General features: G+C 42.1%; 2 protein-coding genes across 5 annotated transcripts; one reads left to right on the top strand and one right to left on the bottom strand.

Annotated features, from left to right (window-relative positions):
• Positions 1–258: 258 nt before the first annotated feature.
• RB195_014434 (uncharacterized protein) lies at positions 259–20,856 on the bottom strand (the record flags this gene model as incomplete). 3 transcript variants are annotated; one of them, XM_064204701.1, is made up of 13 exons in its annotated part: positions 259–437; positions 495–649; positions 1,040–1,113; positions 1,195–1,304; positions 1,361–1,514; positions 2,630–2,716; positions 7,651–7,730; positions 14,991–15,135; positions 15,771–15,912; positions 17,143–17,297; positions 17,446–17,637; positions 19,757–20,275; positions 20,365–20,856. In XM_064204701.1, 13 exons carry the CDS (start codon positions 20,854–20,856, stop codon positions 259–261), a joined length of 2,484 nt encoding a protein of 827 aa, XP_064060580.1. The 3 variants fall into 3 exon arrangements, with proteins under 3 accessions (XP_064060580.1, XP_064060581.1, XP_064060584.1); XM_064204699.1 differs by lacking the exons at positions 14,991–15,135; positions 15,771–15,912; positions 17,143–17,297; ... (1 more) ...; positions 19,757–20,275; positions 20,365–20,856 and adding an exon at positions 7,954–7,984; XM_064204700.1 differs by lacking the exons at positions 259–437; positions 495–649; positions 1,040–1,113; ... (3 more) ...; positions 7,651–7,730; positions 20,365–20,856 and adding exons at positions 14,827–14,936; positions 18,010–18,175 and having other exon boundaries at positions 17,446–17,609; positions 19,757–20,227.
• Positions 8,888–13,360, top strand: RB195_014435 (uncharacterized protein; the record flags this gene model as incomplete). Of its 2 annotated transcripts, none has more annotated exons than XM_064204702.1 (3): positions 8,888–8,988; positions 9,098–9,163; positions 13,228–13,360. In XM_064204702.1, the coding sequence occupies 3 exons, from the start codon at positions 8,888–8,890 to the stop codon at positions 13,358–13,360; spliced, it is 300 nt and encodes a 99-aa protein (XP_064060582.1). The 2 variants fall into 2 exon arrangements, with proteins under 2 accessions (XP_064060582.1, XP_064060583.1); XM_064204703.1 differs by having other exon boundaries at positions 8,903–8,988.
• Positions 20,857–20,925: the final 69 nt, after the last annotated feature.

The following is a 20,925-nucleotide window of genomic DNA, read 5'->3' on the forward strand; positions in this document are numbered from 1 at the left end:
CTATTTGATCAGACTGTATATATGGGCGTAATTTCTGTCCAAAAATCTTAGCGGATGGCTCGATTACGACGAAACTTTGCTGGCAGGCATAATCCATACGAAATCCACCGCAATAAATTTTATTCGAAGACAGTTTCCGAATGTCTATTCTGTTAAATGGAAAGCGAAGGCAATTTTTTTTTTGTAATACGCAATACTTCTCACAATATTTCCAAGTGTGTCTAATAAATAACAGCAAATTTCCCATTTTTACTCACTTCAAATAAGACAAACAGGCACAGCAATCAAGTACAAGAGGAAGAAAACGCAGAAGAACACCCTGCGCACAAGATACACCGATTGTGATGTTTTAGAGATGACAACCTCGTCCTCCGCTGGAATGGGAGATGGTTGTGTATTTGGCGGCACAGGTGATAACGAAATAACAGTAGACGGGCCTGAAACGAAAAATGTACTCGAGGCAAGAAGAGAGGGAGCAAAGTAGTAGTCCTCACTTTCATTTTCCATAGGGATTAGGGTTTCACCGTCAGTATCTCTCCTTTCGTCTTGTTTACGATCGTCTTCTTCCAGAGCATTCGTTGGTTCGATGGAACAGAGAGGGGAGTTGAACTCTTTTGGATCCTCTTCTTCAACGTTATAGTTCAACAACCTGAGATCAAAAGATTACGAGAACATGGTTCGAAAATTGGCGCAGAACTGATTTTTTCATGCAGTCGTTGGTTACAATAATTACAATAAGAAAACGCACATCTGGGAGGTTCTCAAGGTCCTCTATCGAAATAATCGCGAATTTATCTAAAGGTCTCAAGCCTTCAAAAAAAACAGACTACAGGCAATTCTGTAGAGTAAATGTTTAACAGCAAAAGCGGAGAGATGGAAATTTCCACCAACAACACATGGATAGTCCACTTGTAAACTAATGTTTTAGCTAAGTTACGAAACAAAACCATATTTCAGAGTGAACTTTTTTATGAGTGAATGAACAAGTCTACTGAGGAATTCACTAAATAAAAATTCCCTTCTCAAACAAATAACTTACTGCTGTGGATCAAAGGAAAGTCCTTTCACCTGGAAAAGTTGTGCTAGTCGTAATTTCTCTGGTAGTGTTGAAACCTTAATTCCATTTGAAGATAAAGACTTTTAGCTAGTCATATCTGGGAAAAGCATATGTCCGAACAAATAAACAACTCCTACCACTTCAGGCAATTCTAGATCATCAGGCAAGACCGATTCAAAGAATTGCGCAAGAACGTTGATCACAAATGCAAGTGTTGTCATGGACAGATTAAAACCGTAGAGGGTCACTAGAAAAATGACAGGATGAAAGACGAGCCCAAGATAAATCACAGAACATACGCACCAATTTTTGGGACGCTTCCACTACCAGGAGGCAGCTCACGAATTAAGTCCCATCCAAACAGGCCCTGTAGTAGGACATTGAAAATCACCAATGCAATGGCCATTGACGGTGTGTCTATCCAGAATGAGCACAAAGTCAGAAAACAGGTAATTATCTGAAAGGGTATGATTATGTACTCATGGTACAAAAATCTTAGAATCTTCAAAAAAAAAATCCAAACTACGACAATATCCAACTATTTAGATTATATGCACAGACATTCCTAGAAAGTTGATCATTTCATCATTCGGAGCGTCGCACGCAAAAACTTGGCCATGGCAAAAAGACCGTATCTGTTCTATCCAACGGAGGAGCACCCGGCTCATTGGGTGGGGTGGTCCGCCGTTAGAGTAGAGTAAACTCAAGTCAACCGCCACCTTTTGACCGAATGTCTTGTCAAGAAGATATTGCCGTGCATGTGATCTGAGACATCCACACTCTTACGAATTACTGAGGCCGAGTCAGACTGTCAATTTCGAGCGTAACAGCAACCGCCTGCTCGCTTTGAACGAATAATCGGGGAGAAAAGACCGCTTAAGGAGTACGACAGGTGATAACGTTGCGTGGGAATGCTCGTCTTCATGTCGCTGTGTCGAAATCACGAACAGAGTTCAAAATGATAGTTTCCTCCACATTCAACTGAACCCACCTCTTCGGATGAACTGTATCAATTCACCGCCTGTAAATATATGCAATGCTACTTGACTCAGAAGCTTGTCTTTAAAGGATAAAGGATAAAGTCCCTCGCGTTAATGAATCCGTTTCGGATGCGCTTCCACGTCCACTTCAATTCAGAGTCGTTTGAGGTTCACGAACGTGTAACCGGCTTATACAGTGACTTATACAGGAGGCGAAACAATGAATCAAGTCAGTGTTTTTATCCTCCCACACAAGTCTGGTACCAATTTGTCGACCTCGGGAGAATGAAAGGCTTGGTGAGCATTAGGGCGGATTCGAACCTCCGATTGATCGCGCAGGAAGCGGAACCTCTAACCGCTACCCTACAACCGCCCCTAAGCTTATCTTATGGAGGAATTATTTTGATTAGTGAAATTGTGTTTCATTCTAAAATAAATGTTTAGATTTTCAACTTAGAAGATGCTGAAACGTTTGTACACACCTAGATGTGAAATAAAATATTATAATATATCACAAATAATGTTATAAAAAGCAAATACACGTAGAGACTAGCCACGGAGAAACTTTTCCTTGACTAGAGTAAAATCGTACCGTAGGCATAATAATTGTGAGGCCAAAATATGGAGCATGTCGTCTCAGCTTCACTCCAAACTCCAGAAGCGACCAATACCATTCTGGCTGCAAAAAAATATGTTCGAGATTATTCAAGGTATCAGTATCCCAAAATAGAAGTTCTATAAGGAAACGGTGCAGTTAGCTGCAGACGGACTGCAAAGATGAGCAAAGGGCCCATCCCGATCGCAGCGGCGCCACTTCAAGCGGAGTCATTTATGCAATTACGCCGCGTTTCAGGTGACTTTAACACGGGAATGTCAGTCCAGTTGAACATGCTCGTCGTTAACTCCATAAGCATGCAAGGTTGTGCAAAGCTTTAGGACGAAGGTAACTTTCGCATGATGTGTCACTGCCAAATAAACTAGCTGAGACCTGAACTCCGTGAACTTGGATTCACTAATAGAACTGCTGCAGTATAATACAGTATGTAAGTGAGAGATATACCCAATAGCACAAACAGAAATGACACTTTCACTCAAAGACAATAATTGCATTGGAGTCACCGCGATTTATGATGGTCCCTGGACATTACGAAAGGCTGCATATGGTTCTTGATAGGGTGTGTGATCACCAAACATGCTCGGTAACGTGCCCGCATGCAGGACGCGAGGTTGGAAGGGAGGTAAAGCGCTACAGTCTACGGTCGCGATGTCACACAATCGGACGTCCAGCTTTCTGTTCACAACTGGGGAGATCTCTTGCAACGTACTCCGGCACTTCCGCTCATTTCCACCGAGTTGTTAGTAGAATGCTATGCTCCTTTACCTATCTGGGCTCTAAGTTTTGTACACCACTGTATGACCATTACTTTGTGATTATATATCAATATCATCACAAAGTCAAAACTTCGTTTTTTGTCTACGTCAACTAAAGACACGCCTTAAAAACCATGAACCTTAAAAACATTAAAAGTGCACATAATAGAAAAAAGCCAGATTGGCTCCTGAAATTTCACGGTTTGATGAGCTGCGAAGAATGACAATTCGGCACCAATACAGCGACGGAATATTTAGCGTCCAACATTCCATTGGGTGCTACTGTTCTCCTCTGGCGAGATTTCTTTCACATTTGCAATTATTGAAGTCACAGTTGGTGCCAATCATTTATCAAAGCGGAGCAATTCCAGCCTAATAAACACTCCTTTTTTTCTCTACCACCTTTTCCATCCCTTGACAATTTCGAAAGTCTCCGTCACAGCGTTACCACATCCTTTTCTTCTGGTTGTACTCTACAGTTTTTTGTGCAGTTTAAGGCGTATTTGCAGCATCGTATCTAGCAGCATTTGCAGCATCAAAATATGAAGAGGAAAATGAGGTTTTAGTCTCAGGTTTGGACCAGCCAAGAAATGCAATCACTAATCTATGTGGACCGACCACGGAAGTCTTGTTAATCTCTTTCTAACGCTCGATGACACTCCTGAATCATAAGCTTTGAATCGATCGCTAACAATCTCGGCTCATTACTGGTTCAACACCGAGTCGGCGTACTACCTTCAAGATGCAGATTTCGTACACCAACAACAGCATCGACAAAAGGTTTCGCAGTGCGGCGGAATCGCCGCCAAAGATGATTTCTCAAACAAACTTTGCTGATCTAAGTGGAAGTGGAAGGGATGGCTGGCGACCGGCGACAGCGACAATTCTTCAATGATATTTGAAGATAAATGGTAAAAGAATGTCTTCTTACAAGCTGACGACAGCGTGTATTTTCAAATTTCGCAGTTTCGAGACAGGAACTCTTCCTACATATTTTTGATCTGTCACATACGATCGAGTCGTACTCTCTTCAACAATACTACTTTGTGCAAGATAAATGTTTCATTTTAAAGTGCACATACTCGGTTGTTTTTTCCCCATACGTAACAATGAATGCAACCCAAAGGTGGGTCGTTTGTTAAAGAAAATATACCGATCTTTATACGTGTTGAAGAAAATATACCAATCTTTATATTTTCATATACCTTAAAATAATCGGAGAGCAAAATCAACTTTATCGCAAGTAGTAATGTGACTATAATGCGCCTCGAGTACATACTGAAGTTAAGCTGAGAGTGGCTAAGTATTTATATTTCATTTGCATTGTATTTGCACTTGCAAATGCAGTTGAGAGAACAGTCATACATTTAAGAACTAATCTCCAAGGGCTGTCCGTGTAGTTCATGCATATTAAGCGATACTCTCTCCATTTTTCCCTTCCATTAGAGATGTGCTCAGAACATTTCTAGTTATAATGTTAAAATATTCAGCAATTATTTAGAGAGGAACTAGGAAGAAAGATGGGAAATTGGACTGATGCAACAGGAGAGGGCGAGAACCTTTTTCAAATTTGTGACTCTGTTGTAAAACCTCGGATAATTTGGAAAAAGTTAATGAAAAATGGAACGTTAGATATAGGTTTGAATGTTTTCCCGTTTTCTATTTCAAAATTCGCTTAGTTATGGCTTGTTCATCTGCAAGCATTAACTTTCATTCAATAGGTTTGTATCCATCAGGGCTAATCAAAGGCGTATTCACAAGCGACTGCTGCCGTTATCTGAGACTCTTGATTTCCAGTGGATGGCGAATCAGGAGCAGTAGAGGTTTTCTGAAAGATAAGGAACGGAAGCGGTCACAACAACAACAGCCGATTATGGCATGCAGACAGAGGTGGGAGATTGGACAACGTACAGGTGGAGCCGGTAACCATGGGTAATTGCGTCACGCCGCCTAACACAGCGTGATCAAAGGAATAAGTAGAAACCAGGGAGCTGGATCGTCCTGACTTGTGGAGGTACTTGAGAATATTTCAATCACGCATCCATTCTACTGTATAAGTAAATTCAAAGTTGATGAATCGAACAAAATAAATCATGACAACGAAAACAAAGTTTGTCATGCTATATAATAACGAGTTTAGTTTGTCACGTGTGTGTGTGTGTATGTGTGTGTATGTGTGTATGTGTGTGTATATGTGTGTGTATGTGTGTGTATGTGTGTGTATGTGTGTGTGTGTATGTGTGTTTACGTGCGTTTGCGTGTGCGCGTGTGTGCATATGTGTGTGAGAGAGAGAAACGAAATTCCAAAAAGGGGGTGCGATGGATCCCATAGCGTCGGATTGGTGCGCCGGCGTCGTAGAGCGGTAAAGGGGGACGATGGAGAACCTCTTACCGAATATTACCAGCTAGATTTTTCGGAAAGTTGTGGCGCATCCGCCTCGCAACGAAAATATCGATGAAAAACCAAGTTGGTAATAATTTATTACTCCATATTCGTTTACGGAGGACCGACTGTAGCATATTTATTGGGAAATTTCTCCCCAATGTTAGAGAATTACGTGGTCCTTTGCTACGAGTTATTTACGAACGAAGGACCCAATATCGTTTTCAGACGAAACGAGACGTAGTTCCAGAAGTACACAAAATGACGACATCTAAGCATAACGGAACTTATTATGAAGTGAGACCAGGTAAAATGTAGTTGGGGGACGGAGGACACTTAACAGTGCTTTAATTGAACTGCACTCGAACAATTGGGACGCAAAAAACAGCTCCTAGAGTACAAAAATCGTTCTCAACTGAGCTCTCAGCTCGGAAATAGAAAAGTCATCTCTCGGGCTATTTTCACTTTCGCTAAAGATAGCACGTGATATGGCTTAGTTACTCTTTTCCACTAAGTCTGTTTAAAGAGTCTTTTAAGTTAAAGCATTAATGGTTCCAACTCTATGTTCCCTTTTTCTCGTAGTATGTAGCTTTAGGCTACACGTCAAGGATCCTCGAGAACTAATGCCTAGGTTTTAGTGACCCAACTGACTCAACTACTCACTTCCAGTGATGATCTGTCGAACTATAAACTATCGCCTTCTCAACTGCTTCTCAAACGAGAGAGCCATTTGAGACTTAAGAGGGTTTTTTCTCCTCTATGGAAGTTTTTGCGCTCAAAAGTACAGTTCAAGGAGTGTTGAGTTCTCCCTCATCCTTCCTCAACTACACTTTACCAATGAGACATATATGTGCATCACTGATAACATTATTGCGAATCGCTGCTTTTAATGTGTTCTATGTTGAAGCAAAGCAAAATAACTATTTGTGAGTTCGCATTGGTCAGATAAAAACCACGTCGAGTGCTATACCTGTAAACGAAAAAATCATAAACAGTTCGTAGCAGAAGACCACGCAAACGTCCACGTTTATAGCGGAATTTATAAGAAAAGAGGTATCCACAAAATTTTTTGCAAAAATAATTTTCACAAAAACGCAAATCTGAGGTCGCTTTCCAATTCATAAGTAGAGGATAAATCAATCTAGAAAACATCTTTTGGGTAGAATTTTTTTACATCCATTTTTCTTTCTCTAGAATGCAGCCAGATTTCACCGTGCGTTTAAACTACCAAAATATCCAAAATTTCTGAGAAAAGAAGAGCGTGTTTTCAAGAAGACACTGACTTCTTGCTATTCCTAAATAGATGTCGAAATTTTCTCAAAACTTTTCCAAATCAAAGACGGGTGACTAATTTTCTATTTATTCCTTTGACCAACTCAACACAATGAAGTGCGAGACGACTGTCACTTGGCAACCGATCAATCTACAATTATTTAAAGGGGAATGCATCCATTTGCGTTTAAAGACAATTCTGATCGATCTGGTCGAAATGTTTGTACGTTTGTGGGATGAAAAGGCTGATCGAGTTAGATAGAAATTTCAAACGATGTAAAAAAGAAAAAAAAAACAAGACTTATAAATTAATGTCAGTAGGTAGAAAGCAAAAAATTCCATACATAATTCTCAACCAGGAAAACTAAGCAGAAACGCTTCCAGAGTCTGCGACTATTCTTCGAACAAAATAGGACTTGACACCGTTCTAGGCACACGGTACAATCGCTTACTCCTCTTAAATCACTATTCCGAAACAAGGATGGAATCAACGTACTATTTCACTATGCATACGAGTACAATGTTACAGTAAGCAATAGTTACCAAATCCTGAGAAACGAAAAAGCTACAAAACTAGTGAAGTTTACCTGCCCGTCTGGTAGCTCTTCCTTGCAGCCGCTAGGGCCCCAGTAACAGTGCCGCCTCCAAGTGTCGAACACTTCCCATCCTGAAATGGGATCTGTTACCATCATCCAGATCAACACCGATCTTAGATTCGTGGATTTCTTCTCAAAGCACTACACTTCTGAACTTACACTCAGTCATTTCAAAAGTGTAAAAGAATTTCCCATGCGTGTATTTTGTGAAAATAATAGAAGATAAAACATTGAGATAGGATGCTAAATTGCAAATTTATGGTATTTTTGCATGTAGAGCCTGCAGAAATATACGAAGACTAACAGCCAACAGAATTATTCCCATTCTGCACGTCAAAAGTGACCATTGTTGCCTTGTATGCATTTACAGAGGAACTATTGTTGTCTGTTGGAATCGTCTTCCAAAATCACTCCGACTGGACATCCAAGAAAAATAATCAGGTCGTGAATAATGCAGTAATACGAAATATTTAACACTATGGAAGATTCTGGGACGAGGGGACATTACTGTTCTTTTTTTTAACAAGAATGAAGTGCTTGTGGAGCGTTTGCTTTTTTCATTAGATCCATTCTAATCCATGGAGGTTGATTTACGATCAGAGCTGACGTAGCAGAACAAATTTACGCTTTAGTTCACAACTACCGTTTATTCTTCTATTCGTTGGAGAAAGAGCCCGACTCTGAGATGATATTTAGAGGCTCTGAATAGAAGAAATAAAAAAATAAATAATAAACAATAAAATAAAACGCATTCAGATGTTTTGAAAATTTTCAAGTACTGTTTTGCTAACTCACTCTTGTAATCGTCGGAATTGGGGAATCTCAACAAATACTTTCAGGAAGAGAGATTTAAGGACCTTTTTGGGTGTTCCAAGCCTTCCTCCCTCTCACTCTCTCTCCACCCCCGCCCCAAATCGAGCAGCAGTTTCAAGGGAAGCACTGTACTTCCTTTAAAAAGGATCTGAAGTTTCGAAATCCCTTCGTTTTCTGCTGTGAGACCTACACAACTCTCTTTCGAATCAGGTATTTCATTAAGGCACCTTTCGATTGTTCATTTTGTTGCTTTAAAAAAGTTCCGGAAGGAAATCGAGAGTAATTCCAGTACAATTTTTTCTCCGAGTTTTATGTCTTCTGGGATTCCCAGAGTTGTAGTCGAAGTGGGCGGAGTTTCAACAGGGATTCACAGTGAGACTTCGAACGCTGTTTTCTTGCGACGAGGATTCGTGCGATGCTACGGAGTTGTATGCGAGCTCATGTATTTCTACTTGCTCTTCTTTTCAGTGTAATCGCAGTAAATTGTGAGCAGCACAACACAAATATTAATTCTCGGTAGGTCACTAAACTTAAGTTGTTCCATTTTGATGATAACACTGAAAATAGCCTCTATTCTCTATCAATGAATACATTGAGATTGCGGATTATGTTAGAGATTTTTCAGCTTCAACCACCGACAAGGAAGATGGTTTAGCTGGAATGTACCATATGAACTTGTGGAGAAAGAGTGGTGAGTTTAGCTCTTTTACGAAAAAAACTAGTGATGACACTTAATCATCTTGATTGAGATTGGGAAGATCACATCAACCTTGCCTGCGAGGTTCATATCCAGAAAGTTATGAGAGAGTTTAAAAAAAAGACTCGGTTTAAATCTAGGCTAGACAAATAGTCGCTGATAGCTTCGCAAAAATGGATGATTAGAATGCAGATCACGCCCTTGCAAATGATTGTCAAATTGAATGGTCAATCGGCTTAGTGATCAGGTGTTCCTCAATAGTCCTTCAACAAACAAACTCAAATTTTAAATCGAATTAGACCTCTAATTTCAAGTTATGTGCTTGACTACTTTTGGCGTACAGTATGCTACAATGACGATCTGTACTCAAAAGTGAATTGGGCAGCGACCAACAAGTGAAAAGTACCGACACCTTGTATCACCGTCCAAAATAGAAAAAACCGTCTTCGCTTCTTCGATCACATTGTGAGAAGACCAGAAAAACCACCTTGTTCAACGCGACAGAGTCGAATCAGTGTCGAGTAGAGCAGTTCTGAGGACTCTGTTGGGTTCAAGTTGGAGAAGATCACTTAGTCAAAAGAGGAAGTCTGGACTGATGTGGTGAAAGAAGAACTGACAACAATCAGTGCCGATTAGAGCAGTCCAGGTGAGACATTCAGGTTTCGGATGATATGGAACAACGACGGATCTTTGATCTTGTGTAAGCTCTTGCATAACATCGAGAAAGCTGCCGCCCTTGAACATAGCAGAACTAAAAGGGAACTGCCGAGATTGTACTGCACTACTGCCTAGATGCGGGAATTCGCGTCAGTGGATAATACCAATCCCTGATCATGTTAACGGCAGCATATCACGATTTTGACTTGGTGCAGAACCCAGAGCGAAAGCGTAGAGTTTGGGTAGCAGATAGCGGAACTCAGCGTGGTTCCGCCCATATCCCAATAATCGCATAAAAAACGGCGTGAAAAGCGTCACCTGAACAGGCTAAAGAGAAGACATCAATGATTTCCGACCGATCACACTTGGATGGCGCTCACCAGGTGACGCGTTGCGACAGAATTCGTCGACAGAAAAATGGCGTTACTGGACCGTCTGTTTACAGTGGTCCAGGAGAGATGAGCGGAACCTCTCCAGTTTCCACAATCTATGACTCCACATAGAACACCTCCATGAGAAATCCATACAGTGTCAGATTCGTGGTATGCCACCTTCAAGGGCGTCTCCGCTAGATATGAAATGTTAAGTAAAATTGGCGAGTTCTGCGCTCTGAATTTTTACTCATACGGCCATATGAATTCATTCATTCTCTATCCCTCTCCTGGAATGTGGAAGCGGTATTTAATTTGTTTAAATGACACAAATTTAGAACCGTCATCGAGAGACATCCTAAAAACGGCGTTGGTCCACCTTAATTAATTTCTAGCACAAGAAATGAAATAAAGTATAAATTAACAAGCAACAGATTCACTCCCCATGCCAAAGGAGTTCAGGAGGAAGGAGATGATTAATCAACCACGTTTCCATCAATGTTTCATAACCTCAGCATCGTAAACAACATCTCATTCCTCTCCAGTTTTTCTCGACACGAAACAACACCTATAAACCGAGAATCCGAGAGGTTCTTCACAACATCATATTATCGTACCAAATATTGAATTTATTCATTTTCTTTTTCGTCGTTCTCTGTAATTCGACCTCTGCAACTGACACTTCTCTTTTTTGTCGTTTTCTGTGCATCAATCAGTATTTAAAGACACTTCGTAGATGTTGGAATAAAAATAAAATAGAATAAAAATGAAAACATTTCAACAGCATTTCAGCTAATTTGTTTTTTTACTGCTTGGTATTTCTTCGCTTCTGTCAGCTACCGAATTTCTGCCATTTGTTTCTCGCGTAATTTTAGACTTTGCGTTTTCGAAACGCGAAATTTTCAACATATTTAATTGGTTGCAACGGAAGAATGTTGCAGTAACGTTGGAGGGGAGAGGGAGGGACGGAGGGACGGATCGTATTCAAGAGGCCACGCTTGACCCTGAGCGCAGATTGCACGATCGATCGATGGTCAACTTTCTTAGTGCCAACCAGGCTTTTCATTCCTCTGGTATCTGTCCTCTGGTATCTGTTCATTCCTCTGGTATCCTCTGGTACCAGACCTCTGGGAAGATAAAAACACCGACTTGGCACAACTATCCTCTCCTTGAAGAAGCTGCCGGATAATTGAGGTGATTCAAAAGGCACTGTCAGATTTGGACTCTATATCCGAAACATTGAATAACACCATGTTGAAGTCAAAAACTGTAGAAACGAGCCAATGAATGATAATTCAATCGAACGAAGAAGCTCACTAACTAGATTTTTCACGAAAACAGCCACAAAAATTGAATTGAACCTAACAAATAACCATTACACTAAACGAATTTCCTCCTTGAATACCAACCTCTTAGTCTACTCAGTCCACTATAAGCATATCTATTTCTGGAGTTAGTGATATCTGCAGTCGTCGGCAGATGTGCCTTCGGTTTCTTTACTCCTTTAATTAAATTAGCAATATCTGGCATACGTTGTTTACGAGAACCTCGAAAAGCGCACATGGATTCTGAATCCTCAACCACTGAGAAAGTGGTTATTGAATGAATCCTGTGTTTAGTCACTCTATATAGTTCTCTTCATAAAGCAGTGATACTGGAAGAAGCGCACAAACGTATCAAAAACAGCGCATCACGAAAATGAAGATGTTGGGATATCTCATGGACATTATTGGGTTCGAGGAATAAATTACGAGTATGACAATGTTCACGCTTAATTCTCCCTAATCGTAAAACGGCGTGGAAAACGGCTCCCGTGCGCTGGGAGTGCTTGATGGCGACGCGTTATAAAGTTAGAGTTTATAAAGTTGTTATGAGGACGATTACGGGAAATTGAGCGTGAGCACGCTCATGCTCAAATTAATCTACAGCCCAAAACTTGTATTGTCTAGGAGAGATCCCAACATCGTGATACTCTAAAGGCATCACCTCACGAATCTGAGGTGGTACGGGTTTCAGGTGGAGTATTCGTATACGGGATCGTAGATTAAGGAGAGGAGAATGATTCCGTCCATCTCTTCCTAATTGCCGTAAAAAACGGCCCGGAAGATACGGCGCGTGCACAAGGCTGGCGCGCTCCAATTGAACTCGTTGTAGAAAATAGTGCACCGGAACGCTCGAAGCCGTATCTTCCGGGCCGTTTTCTACGGCAGTCTGGAAGAAATGAACGTCACCCTCCTCTCAGTAAGCTAACATCCCGTATACGAATAATCCACCGGAAATCCGTACCACCGCAGATTCGTGGGGTGATGCCTTTGAGCCAGTGCTCTTATTCTTCCACACAAATCTTGCACCAACTTACCTTCATTTCACTAATATGACTAATCTTTTTTCCTATCTTGCTAATTGCGGAATTACTTGAGAAGATGTAATTTGATTTTCTCCTCCGGTCGAGACTGAAGGGGAGACGTTGTTAATCCAAAGGAAAACTTTCCAAAATAATACCTATCTGATTCCTTTTTCTCATCGGGTCTACCCATGTCTCTTTTCAAATACTTTAAAAACCATGCTTAATTATGTATGCGAGCTCTACCCATCTTGCCATAACTACCACTGTTTAATTAAGTTATCTACGTAAACAAGCTGAAGATGAGGTTTCTTCTTTAAAAAAAAAAGAATTTGCCATCTTTTATGAGAATATACGCCCATCCTGTGTTTTAACCATTTGTTAAACCCGTGTTCTTATCTTCCCAAACAAATCTAGCATGAATTAGCTAACTCCCAAGAGAAGAAAACCTTAGCGGCTTTCACAAATTCTAACAATTCTGAAGTGAAGATGAACGTTTTGGCACGTTCTCGGAAGGATTGGTTTATGTCAAGCACTTCGTCCTTCACCTAAATCCAACGAAGTGACGGAGGCCCCAGAGTTTTGCATGAGTGGAACTACCAACAGAGGGATGATACGAAAATCCTGAGGAGTGAATACTTACCTCCAGTGTCTAATTTAACGAATACCAACTCCTGATATTGCAGGTTCGGATGGAAAGGCCTACCAACAAACGAGAAACACGTTGTGCAGAGCAGAAGCGACAAGATGGAGAAGCTTTTCGACGACTCGTTGCCCTCTTACGACAACCGATTCGAGTGGCGTTTTAACCGGCTGTGAATCAAACTGAGCATTACAGCAGCGTTAGCAACAAAGAACTACTTCTCCCTTCAGCCGTTTCCTTGATTTTCTCTAGTAATTTGTGCACTTATAACAACAACAGCGCCGTATAAAGATTTGAGAAAAGTGTTCCAATAATTCAGGCGCTAGTAAGAATACAGTGAAAGTACCTAAAGCAGTGAAACATCAATCTCTTAGGTTCAAAAATGATTTCTGAGCTTTTTTTTCAAATGACGTACATAAAATGTGAAACCGCGCAATAACGAAAATGAGTTGCACATATGTAGAATGACCTGCGAACCACGAGTACGTGAAACTGAAATGCTATGAATTTTCCTGTAAACATCCACAGTCATGTTGATGCCAATCCCACTTATGGGCTACCCGTTGGCATCTGCTTCGTGCAACCACGTGCGATCACATGCACGAACGCAAATACATGTACCACAAGCGAGGCAAAGAGGGGAAGGATGCGCTGTGTTGCAGTTGAAAACACTAGACATAGCGCCCGTCCAATGCTATTCGTTTGGAGTTGCTCCAATAATTATTTTTATTTTTGGAAAACATCTGTATATTAGTAGCTTGAAAATTGGATATGTACTCCATTCTTAGAAAACAGCCTTGTCCTGGAAGGGTACGCAGTTCGAAAAAAAAAACAATTATCTCGACAGAGAACAGCAAAGGATCATGATTCTTGACAGATGATCATCAGTGTGCGCATATAATAGTTATCATTTCTAAAAAAAATTCACAGAATTACAGTGCACCTATGAAATAAATCATGCAATTCTGGTATTGCAGCGGTGAAATCATGTTCTCGATAGTACAGAAAGTAGTAAAGTGAATGCAGTGTCATTCGTCTAGGCCAGAAATTTCGGGATTTTGGTGACGAGTACCTCCTGACCGTTCTACTGACGAAGTTGTCCGCGTTCTATCGCGTAATAAATTGCATCGTTTGAGTACCACAAAGTGATGGATATTAGCAGTGAATCGTAATGAATAATGATCATAATGAATCGTACATGGTTCCTGTGGCGCAGACAGCTGGATCCTGGGTACGAGTTGTCGTGATCTTTCAGATCTTGACAATTACAATGTCCCTTGCGTCAAGACCATTGTCCATTTAAACGCAGAATACCATGAATCTGACGTGGTGACGGAATCCGGGGAAAAATCTTGAGTTAGAGTTGTAGATTGCGGGATCAGGTTGTTAGGTGATTCCGCTCATTTCTCCCCGATCGTCGTAAACGTCGCGGAAGACGTTTCTTAAGATGATTTCAGTTGCAACGCGCCGCATCAAGTGCGATCGGTCGTAGATCAGTGATATCTTATCACCAGCATATTCAAGTAAAACCAACGAATGCTAAGGGGACCGGAACGTGTGCACAGAGCGTTCTAATGTACCTTGTGATGACCAAAGTGGTTCCCACGGCGTTTTTACGACGATTAGGGAGAGATGAGCGGAGCTACGCTGGGTTCCCCAATCTACAACAGCTATAACTAGCTTCTCCCGCAGATTTCCTCAGCATTTCAGATTCGAGGTATGCTGCCTTTAAATTGCACACGTGTTGAAGTTCTCAAGAAAGCAGCTACAGATCTCACAAGGTTGATTCCGCTATCAAAAACAAACCTGCAACGTGCTTCTTCTCATCTTGTCGGAGAGGGTCGTAATTGAGACGAATAGATGGTTTATTCCAAGGAGCATCTCCCTGAGGGTCCGAGAGGTTGACACGGGACAAGTCGTACACCCAATCGGCTATTACAATAGGACACTCCTTGAACGAAAAGCAAATAGGATTGATGATGATGAATATTATGAACACTTGAATAAGTAAAGATAAAAGAAGATTTATCGATTTTAGAAAGATATGTGGTGGAATAACTCGTCCAAACTTGCTTATGAGTAGAAAGATGAAGTATGTCACTACTGCAAAAGTTGTAGGAGGTTATAAGAGTGTAACGATGACATCGCTTAGCCGTAATCAGTCAGACGAGGTGATTCCTTGCACACTTGGATCCACGCGCTTCCTGATCTTGGGTTATGTTGATCTTGATAACTGTGGCCATTCGATGCCTTATCCTTATAAATACACGTATTCCTTTTCTTCAAGCATTCTGCTCGAAAGCTCCGTTAGAGATATCGTCGCAGTTTTTTTTTGCTTCGGCTCAGTTTTTAACGTTGTTCAAGTTTAGGGCTTTTCGGACGACAGTTAAGGAAATACTGGGAAATATGAAGGAAGTACACACGGAAATAAAAAGATCATATTTTCATGGCTAGCTAAACCACGTAGAGAAAGTCTGAAAAATTAATGCACCGATGCTGTAAATACACGTCAACACAACGTCAACAGATATTACAAAGAAACTTTCAAAAATCTTACTTACGAGAAATAAAAGGATTCTCGCTTACTTGTTCATCGTAAGGCCAGGACGAAAAATCGAATCTGCAAGTTACATGGAATGAGAACGACCCACTAGCCCACACTCTGCCAGTATTAGTGATCATAGCGGGCAGGCCATGCATGTATAGGTGCCATGAATTGCCTCGAGCACTGAAACGTTCTTCATTCTAAGGGGTGAGTGAACCGCCTCGTAATTATTGATTTCTTCAAAAACTGCAAGGCGCAGGACCCGAAAAAAATCCAAGCGCAAGTCAAAGCTGAATTCTATTCTGCAAAAATATCAGAGGCCTGAGATTACCCAACGATGTAACTTTTTGTATAATTGGTGTTAACGAAATGCAAACACATAAAGAGCGCTAGTAGCGGAATCACCAATCGTGGAAACGTTGGGCACTTGTATGAGTGACGAAATACACCTCAGCGATTTCATTTCTGTGCGTGAAGAGCTGTCTCGTTGGGAAAACTGAGAACTATAATTTATGGGCTTGTAAGAAGTGTTCTGCTTTTCTTTGTCATTGCTCAAAACCATGCCCCCATGACATTCAATCTTTGCCGTCCATTAAACGCATCATTCCACAAATCTTGAGTGGTGAGGGAAGGTTGGGACCCCTTGTGGCGGAGAGTGCTAGGGATGTGCTTGTAGATAGCGAAATATGAGGGGTGGTCCCGCTCACCACTCTCTCATCGTCCTAAAAAATGGCGTGGGAACCGCTTCAGATCCTTCGAGGAACGTTAGAATGCTCCTCTATGTTGTGGTCCCTACAGCAACTTATTCATTGATTTCACGTGAACAGGCAGTCGAGGAGAACTCACTGGCTTTCGACCGCTGCGCAGCTGGATGCGGAGCATATACAAAGGTGGCGCAGTGCGACTGAAATCGTCGTGAAAAACGGAGTCTTTGACGCCGTTTTTTTTTACAACAATTAGGAAGAGATGAACGAAACCATCCATCGTCCCGCAATCCACTCCGGCTTGTCCAGTGGTTTCCCTCACTAAAGGCATCACCCCACGAATCCGAGGCGGTACGGATTTCAGGTGGAGTATTCGTATACGGCATAGTAGATTATGGAGAGGCGGGTGATTCCGTCTATTTCTTCCTAATAGCCGTAAAGAACCCGAAGCCCGGAAGATGCTGCGCGTCCACAAGGCTGGCGCGCTCCAATCGAACTCCTTGTAGAAAATATTGCGCCGGGACGCTCAAAGCCGTATCTTCCGGGCCGTTTTCTACGACAGTTAGGAAGAAATGAACGGAATCGCCCTTCTCTCAATAATCTACGATCTCGCACACGAATACTCCACCAGAAATCCGTCCACACTAGATTTGTGGTGTGATGCCTTGAAGTAAGTTTCGTGGTGTGCTGTCATTAAGCGAGACCTTACCTATTGTAGAGAGCGAGAGCTGGTTGCCAGATTCTCCAAGAATCGACGTTGATCTTAGAGGTGCTATTGTAGTCCTTCGGATCCCAAACCAGATACTCATCAAACCATGTTGCCCATAAGTGACCATGCACCAGCATTGTTTGCTCATGCTCGTCCTGAATCTTTTGCCTTTTGCGCATTTCTCACGAATTCTAGGAATGGATTGAACCGTAACCAAAGAGCAGCTATGTACTACGTCCTAGAAGCTGATCTTCGCGTTACAACACTAAAAAGATATCGAGTTTTTCGCAGCTGTCAACTGACCACTTTCTCCACGTGGCTGATACCCATGTAGACGCTCACTTGAACTGTAGTCGATTCTTTCTTAACCGGTCGATGGCGACTGTTGTAGTTCTTGAGTAGAGCATCCTCGAGTTTTTTGTTGTAATCCGGAAGGTTCACACCATAGCATAAACTCAGTAGCACAACTAAAAATTCGTATCTAGTGCAGAGAAACTGAACATGACAAACCTTCTTAAACAGCTCCAAACATTCCGAATGTCATAGACCTGTTTACGTAAACTTTTTCAAACCAGAAATGGACCACCACCTCTATCAACTTTTTAAAAGATAAATAGGTTCATTTCTGGAAGGTTATCCAGTATTATTATTTCGTCATTATTTATTACTTATTTTTTCTCATTATTTATTTGTTTGTATATTTTGTATTTAGGTCATTATACTATTTATATATTATATTGTACTATTGTATTTGTTATAGTATTATATTTATTTGTATTATATTTATACCGGGGCGGGTGTGGTGCAGTCGGTTAGAGGTCCGTTGTAGACACACGGTCGAGGGTTCGAAACCGCCCTACTGCAAACCAAGCCTTTCATCCCTCCGGAGGTCATTGGTAGTTGGTACCAGATTTGTCTGGTAGGATAAAAACACTGACTTGATCATCGGCTGCCTCCGCAAGTCATTGTATATGCCAACATGCGTTCCAAAACCCCAACGATTACGAATTCCAGTAAAACGCGTTGGTGCATCCTAAGTGAAAAAAAATGAAAAATTAATACTAGTGGCTTCTTTTTGTGAGATTAAATTTCTATCTTTCTAACAACGCTTTTTTAATTTAAAGTAAAAGCGAAAGATTTCATAGTTTTCTTCATAAACGTATCAGTTCCACATTTGGAAAACATTCAAACTTCACCTTCAAACACTCCTTCGATACCAACATAATAAAAAAAAACAATTTGAAAGCATTACTCGAAGCATGGGTTTTCCTCCTGTTTTCCCCCAACAGTTATCACAGGGTGATCTTTAATGTAAAATGACGTGAACGACATCATCATACTGTCAGAGATAACGTTCCACGTCACATCATGTAAACTGTTTGGTACTATTTAAGCAGTCGTTTCCATAGGTGTTTCCACCTTCTGAAGAAGATATACTACCAACTTGAAGCAGACGTGCAACGAAATAGGCGCGCGGAGGAGATGTAGAGGTGAACCGCAACACGTGCAGTGGCCATGGATATGAAGCGGCTGCAACGTTCCATTTACCTTTTTCGGAATGCACACAAAGTTATTGTGCACGAATTCGACACCTTGGGACCTGTCACATACCATTTTATAGCTTCTTTGTTTCTGCACACCAATCCGACGCCTGTGGACCCGTCGCACCCCATTTTATAGCTTTCTGGCGCCGGCGCACGAATTCGACGCCGGTGGATCCGTCGCACCCCCCTTTTCAATTTTCAAGACAAACACACACACACACACGTGACAGAATAAGCTCGTTATTACATAGTAAGATCATGATATCATATTTAAATTACATATATTTATATTCATTTTTTTGTTATTTAGAATGCTTTTCAAAGGGAGTTTAATACCAGGCCTCCGCGGGTGGACGGGAGAGACAGCGTTAACCGCCCATTTATCCGCTTGCTCGAGTGCGCGGCGCGCACGCCTGCGCTCGCTAATGTTACAATTGTTAGGTGCCGTCGGAAAATTCCGTCGACAGGGCCGTTTTTCACGTTGTTTTTCAGGACGATTAGGGGGATAGCACTCAAATCCAGGATTTTCTTGATATGTTGCCGTTGGGAGAGCGACTGAAAATTGATTAGTTTTTTGTAGGATTACTACCAAAGAACCATAATACAGTCATTGCGGTTCTTTAGCAGTACCTCTGCGGGAGACTTCACTTCACCTTGATCACCTTGACTCCCGTTGATCTTCGAACTGGTCGAGCGGGCGCCAGTAATTCTTCCATTTGTCCCGATCGCGTGCCAGAGTAGCCCAGTGGTTCCTCCTTTCGCGTGGGACACGAAGAGCATCATATTTTTTTTGAAGGACTTCGTGAAGAAATCTGACCATCGGGTCGGCGGTCTTCCTGTAGTGCGCTTAATATCGCGGGGAACCCAGTCGCTCACGGCTCTGGTCCAACGGTTGTCATTAAAGCGCATCACGTGTCCGGCCCACCTTATTTTACTTTCCTTGGCAAACGCGGAGCGTCTCTAATCTTCGATCGCTGACGTAGGAGAGAACTTCGAATCCCGTCCCTCACTTGCGTGAAACGGGATACTCCTAGCATCACTCTCTCAATTGCGCGTTCAATGACGCTCACCGCGTTTTCTTCCTGCTTGCGAAATGCCCAGGTTTCCGAAGCATAGGTCAAAGCAGGAAGTACGGTGGTGTTGAAGAGGTGAGCACGGAGCCGGGTGTTCCTGGTCTTCTTCACTACATCCTCGATGCTCTTGTACGCTCCCCAGCCGCTCGTTCCTCCTGCCCAGCTCGGGGTCAGGTCGTTCATCATGTTCAGTTCCCGACCCAGATAAACGTAGCTGGTGCATTCGGATATGTTCGTTCCGTTGAGCGTGAATGGGGCATCCGAGACCCATCCGTTCCGCATGAACATCGTCTTTTGTAGATTCAGCTGAAGACCGATGCATCCACATGTTTCGTCGAATTCGGTCAGCATTCGTTCCGCTTGGCTGATGCTAGGTGTTACCAGTACGATGTCATCAGCAAAGCGCAAATGGTGTAGCTGCCGACCATCAACCTTCACTCCCATGTCGTCCCATTCCAACTTTCGCATTGCGTTCTCGAGGGTGGCTGTGAATATTTTGGGTGAAATTGTATCACCCTGTCGGACCCCCTCTTCACGTCAATGACGATGTTCTTGTAGAATGGCGAAATTCCGGTCGTGAAGTTACTGTACAACTCTCGAAGTACCTTTATATATTGAGTAGGGACGCCTTGGTTGTCCAAGGCTTCCACGACCGCTTCCGTCTCAACCGAGTCGAAAGCCTTCTTTAAGTCGATGAAGGTGAGACAGAGCGGCATCTTGTACTCTCGTGATACCTCGATGAGTTTCGAAACAGTGTGAATGTGGTCAATCGTGCTGAATCCTTTTCGAAACCCTGCTTGCTCGCATGGCTGTCCTTCATCCAAGACTTTTTCAATCCTATTAAGGATTACTCTTGTAAAGAGCTTGTAGATGACGGACAGTAGGCAGATTGGGCGATAGTTGCCGATGTCATGTGGATCTCCCTTTTTATACAACAACACGGTCTTGCTGGTCTTCCACTGTTTAGGAACCTTGCATTCCGACAGATAACGTGTAAAGAGCCTCGCCAGGGTGTTGATGAGTACTGGCGGAAGGCTCTTCAGGTGTTCTGGTCTTATTCTGTCGGGACCGGGTGCCGTACGATTTCTTACCGACATGATAGCATGTCTATTTCGGACGGGAGAACCTCTGGAATGACTTGTCCATCTTCCCTCAGATGGTGAGGA

Source organism: Necator americanus, chromosome V (assembly GCF_031761385.1).
Source record: "Necator americanus strain Aroian chromosome V, whole genome shotgun sequence".
Classification (NCBI taxonomy): Eukaryota; Metazoa; Nematoda; class Chromadorea; order Rhabditida; family Ancylostomatidae; genus Necator; species Necator americanus.